The 12,301-nt window shown below is 32.7% G+C and overlaps 1 protein-coding gene across 1 annotated transcript; it reads right to left on the bottom strand.

Moving 5' to 3' along the window:
- Positions 1 to 821: 821 nt before the first annotated feature.
- Positions 822 to 5,322, bottom strand: LOC107962062 (protein GRIP-like). Its single transcript, XM_016898286.2, has 2 exons — positions 5,171 to 5,322; positions 822 to 3,006 (listed from the first exon to the last, which is right to left on the bottom strand). The coding sequence occupies exon 2, from the start codon at positions 2,119 to 2,121 to the stop codon at positions 880 to 882; it is 1,242 nt and encodes a 413-aa protein (XP_016753775.2). The 5' UTR covers positions 2,122 to 3,006; positions 5,171 to 5,322; the 3' UTR covers positions 822 to 879.
- Positions 5,323 to 12,301: the final 6,979 nt, after the last annotated feature.

Below are 12,301 nucleotides of genomic sequence, written 5' to 3'. Positions count from 1 at the left end.
TCTAGCCGCAGACCCGATCAAACTATCCTGAAAACAGTGAACCAACAGCTGCTCGTTGTTGATGTACCCGGTCATTCTTCGGCAAAACATAGTGATATGAGCATCGGGACAACTTGTCCCGTCATATTTTCAAACTCTGGTATTTTAAACTTAGGAGGGAGGATTAAATCAGGCACCAAGCTCAGATCTTTAGCGTCCATTCCTCGGTGGTAATCAGCACTTTCCATGGCCTTAAACTTTTCCTCCAGCCATTTATATCGGTCTTCCAATTGCTTTGACAGATCCACTTTCGTCTTTTCCACTTCTGCCACGTCATCGAGGTCAGGGACTATGAGATTGGTGGGATTCTCTCCGGAATTGTTACTTATTCCGATTGGAGGACTCGTTTGGAATTGTTGGGGTCTAATTGTAACAGAGGGTCTTTGTGGATACATTTCAGCTTGAGTATGCGCGTGCAGAGGGGTAAAGCCTGGAGGGTAAAGGGGTTCATCACTATTTCCTTCTTCAACATTAACAATAGGGTCATTTCCCTTGTCTTTTCCTCCTTTCAACAGTTGCGTTAACTTTGCCATCATGTCGTATTGGGATTCTTGCATCTCTCGCTGAATCTTTTCCAACCGCTCTTCTATCTGATCTTGCATATCTCTTTGGAGCTGCTCAAGTTTTTCTAGTCTTTGATCCATGTTCCTTGACTTCGCTCAAGTTCCGTAAGAGTGACGGTTTTCCAGGTTAACTGAAATAATTTTATTTAGTTAGGGTTTTTTAATGGTCATTAATGCATATAATGCAATGCATGAAATGAATGCAAAAGGCGTTAATTCTAGTTCAATTTCATTATGAAAACTTTACTAGAAAATAAACTTTTTTACATAAGGTGGATTATATATACGACTTAGCCCTAAAACTCAAAATTCTAATCCTCCTAAGCAACGAGGCTAGCTCCTGTCCTCGACTCGACTCTAATTCGTACTTCACACTTAACACATCAGCTTGTACTGCTAACGTCTGCAAGTGATCAGCCACCTCTCGGATTTGAAGCACGGCTTCTCCCATGATTTGATCTCTATCTCTTACTTGGTTCTGAAAGTAGTGCAACTGCTCGGTTTGACGATCTTCATTAGATCTCATGTGCTCAATCCGCATCTCGCAACTTCGCAATGCTACTTCTAACTCTTCAATTCTTCGTTTCATCTCTTCAATTCTACTTAGGCTTGCTTTTAATTCCATCACAGAATTTCGATTTCGATGCCGATGGAGAGATTCTTCTAACTCGGACACTCTATTTTCTAGTTCCCCTTTTTCTTTCTGATTCTCTGACAGACTCTTCTTTAAAGTCTCGTTCTGGGTTTGAACTTCTTGAAACCTCGTTTCCCATCTATCAGCTTTGTTCTTTTCTTCTTGAACTTCCTTGCGCCATTGTTCAGAAGTCTTTCCTAACCCGGCGGTTCTCATTGATGATCGCAACTTCTTGTAATCTGTTTTCAGACTGTCCAGATCTTCTTCAGCCCTAGCTTTTCCTTTTCTTAATCGCTCCATCTCGAGCTTCTGGACATCTACATCCAACCTTAAGTTTGTTTTTTCTTCCTCCATTTGCTCTATCTGTTTTTCCAATTCTGCACTTCTTCTTTCAAAATCTTGCTTCAAAATTTCTAGTTCAGAAGGGATGACCCGTAAGTGCTCCTCTATCGAATGACTGCCTTCGGGGCTTGATTTGGGGATATTGTCATTGATTCTTCTGACCCTCCATTCTTCATATTCGGGGGTTGTCATTGGTCCTACAGCTAATCGCTTCATTTGGCGAGTCTGATTCCACGCATTGGATATCTCTCGAATCCTCTTTTTGTAGCCATCACCCCCATACGAGAATTCACACTCGGCCAGCCCCTGGGTTGCGGGTATAAACTGTCTTGATCTGTACTGTCTGAGCACTAATAACGGGGCATAGCCAATAGCTCCCCAGATTCCAAGCAAAGGGACCCAATCAAAACTACCGCATCGGTACAAAATTTCGTCTGGAAGTAACCACGGAGCTCTCCATTCAATGTCTTCTTCATGCAAGTTTTGAAGAATTGCCATCCATTTTTCCATTGAAATGTCGTCCCTTCTCGGTGTAGCTATCATCTCCTTTAGCGGCGAATAGTTTTCAGAGAAGACCCGATATGACACCTTATCCACTTTCCAAAAATGACTGTGGAACCACGCAAGTAACAACTATGCACATCCAATGAACCTGCCTTCGCCCGCTCGCCGACAGGTACTCAATGATCTGAATGTCTCCGCTAAAATTGCTGGAACCGGGGTAACTCCTTTATCAAGGCGGTCGAACAAATCAGTAACCGCCTCATCAATATGCCCCAAAGCTCTAGGAAAGATAACTAAGCCATATATGCTTAGGGCGAAGATATCTACCCTCTTTTTTATATCCGGGTGCACTAAAGCCACATCTTTCAAACTCCTCCAAGAAATGCACTTGTTATCCCCTTTTTGTTTAATTCGGGCCGTAACCCACTGCTCACTCATGCCTGTTATGTTCATTAACCTTCTCAAAAAGGGTACATTTGCGGCTCTTGAGTAGATTCTGTCGACTTGACTCTTTCAACACCGAAGTAAAGCCATATATTCTTCTATCGTAGGCACCAAGTCAACTTTCCCGAACGAAAAACAACTATAGGCGGGATTCCAAAATTGTGCGAGAGCCCGGAATAGGTGCTTATCTACCTTCATATCTAGCAGGTACGGCAAGTCCCCGTAATGGGAATAAAACAACTGTCTGGCCTCCTCGTCCCAATGGTCCCAAATTCCTTTCAACTCTTGTAAATCGTTCTGGGTTATGCTAATGCGGGTAAAGTCCCATAGCTCTGATATATATCCTTCAGCCAAACTATCCCCTTTCTCTTGCTGTGTCGTTTCCGACCAAATTCGGACTGCCGCATTATCTTCCACCTTATCAAGAAACCTTCTTTCCATGATAAGCTTTCTTTCTAGAAACCGAATATGAACCAACGCCTTGAAATAATGAAATGCCATGCAGTTGAAATGTCATGCATCCAAAGTAAAACAACAAATATCAGTACCAGATATAAACATATAATCCAAGACAATTCAAAAAGAATAAAAGCACATCAGGGTATCTACTAGGGTTTGGTGTAGTTCTACTTAAGGTGAGTTCCTAAGGTTTACTACATGGGGTTTGGTTCTAAAGCAAAGGTACCCGAACCAGCAGATTCTTCGATCTTCACCCATTATAGGCTCATATAGACCGAGTTCGGTTCAGGAGAATACATTTCCCTATGGCTGCACGGAGATGAAAATCTCACGAAGACATAGGTACGGATGTATCCCGAAAGCGATCCACTATCCTGCACGAAGGTGAAAACCTCACGAATGAGTAGCTTCTCACTCCCACTTAAAAGGTGTGACCAACGGTCATGCAATGCAATGCAAAGATATAAAAGTTTAAAATACGAAACATGATGAAAACTATAGCTCAAAACAAATGAAATGCAATGAGAAGATCGTATATTTAAATCAAATTTTCAACTTTCGACAAAAAGACAAAAAATAATCAACTCGTGGCTTGACTCACTTATTTTGAAAAAGTCCCCAGCGGAGTCGCCAAGCTGTTGACACCATTTTTTGGATGAAAACGGGGTCGACTTGGATTTTGAAAAAAAAGAATGAAAACGGGAGTCGCCACCAATCCTTTTTTGACGAGGTGTGATTGGGTCACCTCAAAAGGTGATTGTTTTTAATAAATGATTTAATTTTATTAAAACAACGATTTTGGTCTACGAAATTCAGAAAAATGAGTTCGGGAGTCGGTTACGCACGAGGAAGGATTAGCACCCTCGATACGCCCAAAATTGGTACCTAGTTGATTAATTAGTGTCTTAGTGTCGAAAATTTGAAAACTTGAAAGAATTTAAAATACGATCCCTCTTTGTAAAGAAAATGCTCAAATGTTAAGGACCTTCTCGTCTCACAATATAAAATGTCACATCCAGTAAGTTAGGACACGACATCTTGAATTTTCGAGAACGAGCTTGCCTTTTATATAAAAATTCGTGTATTTCAAAAGGTTATTCAGTTAGTTAAGGTGAACGAGGAAAATCGAAACCCAGTAAGTTAGGGCACGTTTCCTCGAATTCCCAAACACCGAATATTGCCTTTACTTGCAAAAATCTTATTTCGAGGTAACGAAATGCCATACCCAGTAAGTTAGGGAACAACACCTCGTATCTCCGAGAATAAGCATTTTTCAAAACTCATGTCACGATTTAAAAGAGTATTCCGTTATTTAGGTTAAAGGAGAAAAATCGAAACCCAATAAGTTAGGGCACGATTGTCTCGAATTACCAAATACGGAATATTACTTTTATGAAAGAATTATTATTGGGTTGGATATAATGATAATAAGAATAATATTAAAGTAAAGTAAACAATAATACTATATATAAATGTATATATATATATATGTATATAATAGAAATACACACTACTATATAATAATAATAAATATAGAAATACAAAAAGCAAATATAATAAAAATATTAAATTAAAGTAATAAAAATAATACTATATATAAAATATATATATACATAAAAATATACACTAATATATAATAGTAATAGTGATAGCAAAAATAATAAAAATATAAGTAATATTAATAATATATTAGAATACAAAAGTAAAGTAATAACAATAGGGGTGATAATAATAATAATACAAACAATAATACATATATATAATAATAGTAGTTAGAAATAAAAAATAATAAAAGTAACAATAATGATAGTAATAATATAAATAAATATGGAGAGGGCATATATAATATAATAATAATATAAAAATAATATATACATGAGAAATAATAATAATAATATAAATAATAGTTAAAATAATAAAATAATAAAACAAAGCTCTCAACTCTCTTTCTCCCTCTTTTCTAAATCCGGCCGTTGGTCCGGCTTTGCTTCGGTCATGGACCCCCACGGGCCGCCATCGGCGCCACCGTACACGGCGGCCGGACCTCAAAAAAACCTTTTTCGATAATGAAAATATGGGTAAGCTTCTTACTTTTATTTTTACTTTCGTATAAAAAAACAAAATAAAATTGAAAGGAAAACAATAAACAAACAAAGAACTAAAGATAAGAATAGACAAAAGAAACCTCTTTTGCTTTGATCTTTGATTAATCTCCAAAAACTAGCCTTTCCAAGAAACAAAAATAACCTTTTTTACAAAAAAACACCTCCGAAAAACAAAAAAAACCTCCTCCAAAACAAAGAACAATCCTTCTCCAAAAAACCAAAAACCCACCCCTAGAAACAAAGTCTTGAATGGCTTTTATAGCCAAATTTTACAAGTGGAGTGGTTGGGGTGGTTTAGGTGGCCAAGGGTGGTGGAGTTGGTGGCTAAGGTGGGTGGAGTTGGTGGCTAAGGTGGGTGGCCAACAAAGGTGGTGGAGTAGGTGGCCAAGGTTTTTATTTATTTATTTATTTATTTTTTGTGTTTGGGTTGGGATTAGGTTGGTTTAAGTTGGGCCAAAATTGGGCCTTTACAGAAATGACTAATTTGCTCTTTCATCTAATATAAAAGGACTAATTTGCCCATTTTTTTAAGTAAAGGGATCAAAATGCAATCTGACTCCTAGTATAGAAGCCTCCATGATACCTTACCCGACTTTGTATAATACAGGGTGTGTATGGAATTGATGCATCTACCAAGTACACTAATGGTATCAGAATGTATGTATGTATGTATGTTGTTGGGAAAGCCAGAAGATATACTGTTTTTCCTTCTGCCGTTTAATTTCTAATGTTGTGTATTAAGGTTCCATTGAATCAAGACCAGCCCATCCTCCACTAACCTACCAACTTAATTAGCTGTAACTGGAAAAAAGGGTTGTTTTGAAATATGGTATATGTATATGTATTTTGTGAGTTTATGTGCTATAAAATGTCGTGGTTGTTGGGCCCTCTAGTGCCAATTGCAGTTCTTCTAAACAGTTAAGGTGTTGAAGCATTCATTGAGAATGTCAGGTCCATTAAGGTTCAATGGCAAAGGCATACTGGTACTTGCATATTGGTATATGCACTAAGGTTGCATTGAATCAAGACTAGCCAATTCTCCACTAACCTCTAACTTAAAAAAGGGCTAATTTCACTAGACCTCCTTGAACTATCCCCAATATTCTAAATTTGTCTCGAACTTTAAATCGATCTAATTGAGTCTTAAAAGTATTTGTATCATACCATTCAAGTCTTTTGATGGGTCTAACTATAAGTTTGAATGTTAAATGTCATTGACAATCTATTTGGATAATTTACTAAAAGTAAATAGTATATACAAGAAATGCTTACGCAGTTCAGACTAAACCTATATTTGCAGAGTATTGCACAGTGAACCAATCCGCTAAAATTTTCGCAACACAAAAAACAATGATTTAAACTCAACTCATTTCTCTCAAATTGTAACTTCACTTTTATACGATCTAACTTTAATTCTAACACTTTGCTCTCTTAACCACTTAGCAAGTGTTTATAACAATCATCTAAAAATGATTGAAATTACCACACATCAGTATCTAGAATGAACAAATATTTTTCTTTCCAATTAACTCACTACCGATAACAATTTGAAGAAACTAGCCTATAGTTGTAAAAATATTTGAACAATGCTAAGAGTAGTGTCAACTGCTTTTGGAACTGTGCAAGAAAAACGATCAACACAAAATAATTGTTTATATAGTTCGATTTCTTTACATTTGTGAGGCTTTGTCTAGAGAGAAAATCCATTATCTTTCAATCTCATACAAGTGATTTAATTCCTAATACTCACTTGTTTAGCAAACTCACATTTGCACCTAAATAACTACATCTATAAACCAAGTGACTTACTTGTTTACTTACAAAAATACACTCACAATAATAAATTCTTCAATGAATAGATATCTGCTAAAAACCCTAAATCCCTTACCTATGCAAGTCTCAAACTGAAATATCATTTTCGATTTATTCTAGATTAAATACAATTAATCTCTCCACTAATATAACGATATAAAAAAATAAATATGATAATAATTTATAATAAAATTAATGTTAAAAAAACTTCCTTTATTCAAATTCTCTCAATTTTAAAGGAATCTTCCAACTTAAACTAAATTTAAAATCATTGATGAAATCAAACGTGTACCAACATCCGACTAGAAAGGATGCTCAAATTCATATGGTAAGAGCTCAATTTCATAGGACCCAACTGAATGGATTGACCCGAGATTATTTATTTGAATATCACAGTTAAATTTTAAGATGAAATGGTCAAACACAAACAGTACTGAATTGCGTTAACCAAGTAGTGTAAGTGGCGTCGCTCATGGGGTATTGGGTTTCGTATACGGTCAACGGCACGTACCCGTCACGCAGTGCTGTGCAGTGCAGGGCAGTGCAGGGCAGGGCAAGGGCCCGCCTCGGCCTCAAATTCCAATTACTTGCACGGTATCTAAGACGCAATCCCAAAACTAACAACATACACCTTCTTCCAATCTTTTTTTTTGGTAAATTTTGCTATTAGTCCTCCTAGTTTAAGAAAGTTATACTTTTAATTTGATCATTTTTCATTCTTTGTTTTTTAAATATTAAAATTCTAGTCCTTGTCACAAACGCTACAAAAAGATTGCTTGAATTTAAGAAAGAGTCAGCTTGAATTTATCCATGATTTCTTTATTCCTTATTTCTAAAAAGAATCTTATCTCTATTTCTAAAATCCTATTTTAAAAATTCAAATTATAGAATTAATATAATAAATAGGATTTAGTTTTTTATTTTATTATTTTTTATTTTATTATTTATCATTTAAATATATAAATTAAATATATTAATAATATATAAATAATATTAATAATATAATAATATAGAAAGAAAATATGCGCTATATCGAACTAATTATATACTTATACTTAATATATTATATACCTAATGTCATATTTTCATTTTCTCGGGAAGTAGTGACATACGAGCACTTGATTCGATTTATTTCTTTATCTCCCCGTGAATTGTATGTGTGTAATAATAGGGACAAAATTTCTTCAATTCCAATGGACTGGGCGTATTGTGTCGATTTTTTTTGAGTAATATACCTAGAAATACCTGTTGATTCCTTATTAACGTCGTTTCGAACACAACTGGTACATTCCAAAATAATCGTTACTTGAACATCTTTACTCTTGGCCATGAACCTCGTTTGAGTTTTTAATTCACCCAACTTTTCTATTTTTCGATCAAAAGCGAAGAAGAAATGAATGAAAAAAAAAGTTGCTAATTCAAAACCAAATCTTGAAAGATTTTGTTGCAATCAATATAGTAATTCAATATAGATTTATAGTAATAGTAAATAATAAGAATAAGTAATACAACGATTTCGAACTCTTTTTAGAATCAAACCACCGTACGGTATTTTCTTTAAGTATCTTGTAGGATACTATTGTTCCAGCCACATTTCTCTTTTCGCTCTACTAGTAATTTAAATTGAGCTTGAACCTGAGTTTCGGTGAGGTTGAATTCATTTTTTTCGTTATACCTTCCTTATTTATTTTATCTAATTCTTATCTAATTCGAAAAAAACTAAAAAGGGGGGGCGAGATAGTAGTCACAGATATTTGATTGTATCTCGATCTAATCTTTTTCGCCCCATCCCGCGACAATAACTAGAATTAAAAAAAAGGGAATGTTAATGCATCCGAGAAGAAACGATTGACCTCTATCAATAAACCCACTAAAGAATCGAACCAGAGAGTACTTAGTATCGATGCCACGGAAAGATATGTTTTTAGATCTCGCATTTAAAATCCTCCTTCTTTATCGTATTACATTATGGTAATACATATATAATCGCATGTATGTGTGGTTAAAGACCACTTGGATTTGTCTATTTGTTCCCGAAATTCCTAATTCAAAATTCAAATTTAAATGTACAATGATTCGAAAGATAAGATTTTCCCTTTCATAAAACAGCAAAACAAAATAGGTCCCTTTCCTCTTGAGAATTCCCGTTAAAAATATTCATTTATTGTTCATTATATGGTTGTTATATGATATGAGACCAAAAAGAGGAAATGGAAAGATCCATTTTGTATATCAATATATGAAATAAGGGTGTGAAAAACAAAACAAGCTCGTTTAATAAATCATTTAAAATTCGTTTATTGTTCCATTAGTATATATTATTAAAATTATTACGGTTTATTTTTTATTTATATATAATCATTGATATTTATATTTTACTATTTTATATCTAAGAAATAATATATATTTATTATTTGTTTGTTTATTATTCAAGAACATTGTTCGTGTGAGTGTGTTCAAATATATGTTCATGAACATGTTCGTTTAACTTAAACGAACGAACATGAACACGTATAATTTTAAATAAATGAACACAAACAACAATTTTGAAATTTTTAACAAATATAAATTGAACACGAACAAGCTTAAAAATAAACAAACGAACATAAATAAAGGTCCATTCGTTCGAGCTCAATTCATTTACAACCTTAGTCAAGACCGAAAATTTAAATTTGAAAAGCATAAAGATTAAAATTTATTAAATTATAGTATAAAGATTAAATTCACAACTTTTGCAAAACTTAGGGCATAGCAGAATTTAATCATTTTTTTCCATATTAATTTATTATCTATACTGAGAGTTTGTCATTGTCATTCTCAAAAATTAAGTTTGAATCCTCGGTTTTTCTTTAAAATGCAATGTACCTCACCATCATATTCTACTCTTGTTAATATAATTTACATATAATAATATTTTCTAACATAAATTTTATTATAGGTTCTTATTATATATCCTATTTTCAATACAAATGTCTAAAACTACCCATAACTCCTCTCCAACTCTTAAATAAGAGGATAATGCGTTTTAGTGCACTCAAACTCACGTCTTCCTGTACTAATAACAATACCGATCCCAATTAGCACATATAACAATATTAGAACCTATGCCACCCGTACTTATAAAACCTCACTTTTACTACTTCAACCTAGGGGTGTTCAAATTTTGGTTAAGATCGAATTAACCGATCTAATTCGGTTAATCAGTCAGTTAACTGATCTAATTCGATCGGAGGTCGATTAATGATTTTCTGGAAGTTCAGTTATTAATTAATTCGGTTCGAAATCGGATAATTAACTGAATTAACCAAACTTAATAATTAATAATACAAATTATATGTAGCTTTAATTCAAATAAATTGGTCAAATTGACATTATCAAAAAAAATATATGTTTTATACTTGTTTTAACAAAAATATACATAAATTTCAGTTAATTCGATCAACTGTATGAATTAACCGAAATATTTCGATTCGATTAACCATTAAAGATTTAAAAATTTTAATTAATTCGTTTAATACTAATTTAATTTGATTAATTCAACCAATATTTTTTCCATTCCAAATTATTCACATCTAATAGAAAAACAAGACCTTCCATTATTCCTTTCCTTTTCCTACTTTAATCCAAAACACTGTTTGTGTTATTCATTTCTCGATAAGATGGGATGGGGAGCCCTTTCATTTCCTTTCTTTTCCTTCGTCTCATTCATTGAAAAGAAAGCGAAAGAGAAAGAGAAAATAATAATAATTTTAACTTGAATTGTTTTTTTTTCATTTTTATAATATTATTAGTAACTTCAAAACAATATATAATATTATTATATTTAATAATTAAATTTTATTGTCAATTGAGTTTTAGTTCAATTGGTATGAGTATTGTTGTCAATGCTGGAGAATGTGGGTTTGAATGCACTACAGTGCAGTATACTCCTATTTATGATTTAGAGAGAGGTTATAGGTGATTCTAGATATTATGTCAAAAAAAAGTAAATATAATTAGAAATTTGAGAGGGTTTAGGTAAAAATATTAGGCTCGAGAAATGGACTTGAGCAAAAAATTAGATCCGTTTAAAATATGGATCAAGTTTGGGCTTGAACATTCAAGGAGCCTAGCCCGATCTATTTTTAAGTTTACAATACTTTATATTATGTAATTTATGACACATTAAAAAACTATACTAAATATATAATACTACTCTAATGTAAACATTAAAATAATGTTAAGATGACTATATACAAATTTTTAATAAATAAAAAATATTAAAATATTAGATTAAAATAATTTTAAAATTAATAATATAGGATAAATTAAAAATGGGCTTGGGCTAGTCTTTTGCAAATATGAGCGGATTTGGGTAAAATTTTAAGCCCATATTTCAAGTCAAGTTTGGACAATAAAAAAATATGTTAATATCATATTTAGGCCCGACTCAAATCCGGCCTGACTCATGACCACCTCTATTCACGTGTCACAATTTTAGGGTTCTTTCTTAAAAGGTTGTATATCTTGCTTTATATATATATATATAGTTGTTGTTGTTGAAGTGATGACATAGATTTTTTTTTTAACAACTTTAAACATTTGGGAGTGGTCACACTAGGCCCTCTCAAAAATTATGAGACTTTACTTCAATCTCTTTAAAAAATGTAAAATTATAAGTGATACAATAGTGAAATTGTTTTCACACCTCCCAAAATTTATAATTTACTTTTTATTTATTTCAAGTATGTTAATACGTAAATCAATTATTGGTTGGAATATAATTGATTGATTTTGTTTTATGTTTCCTTGACTATATGACCAAAAACAATGACAAAAAATTCATATCATAGAAGGTGAGAAGCCCAAAATTATGTAATAGAAGATTGATATAAAATTTAAAGAAAAAAATAGTTGAAAGACCAGAGCTAAAAAAATTATATTAAAATAGATTAAATTGAATTTTTTTAGTTTATAAATTTTATTTTGGTCACTTAATTAAAAAAATTATAATTTCATCATTTAATTATTCAAAAGTTTTTATTTAAGTCATTAAACTATTCAAAAAAATTTATTTAAATTTCTGGGTTGTTGAGGTTTTTTTTTTTAAAGTTACGTCAAAAAGCTCTAAGTGACAGATTTAATTATTGGTATAGTGGATCAATACTTATCAATGAATAGAAGAGCATATCTTAAATCCAAATCAATCTAAATGTCAACATCAGAGATTGAAGGGGGAAGAAAGCTTTCGATTGATGCAGACGTTGTGAACAAAGAAAGCCATATAGTCCAACGACTTAAATGGAAACTTTTGAATAGTTAAGTGATCAAATTGTAACTCCTTTTAATTAAGTGACCAAAATAAAAATATATCCATAGTTTAGTGATTAATGGTACAGTTTACCCAATTAAAAAAAAAG

Source organism: Gossypium hirsutum, chromosome D11 (genome assembly GCF_007990345.1).
Source record: "Gossypium hirsutum isolate 1008001.06 chromosome D11, Gossypium_hirsutum_v2.1, whole genome shotgun sequence".
NCBI lineage: Eukaryota > Viridiplantae > Streptophyta > Magnoliopsida > Malvales > Malvaceae > Gossypium > Gossypium hirsutum.
This window is presented reverse-complemented; position numbering and strand designations above follow the sequence as displayed.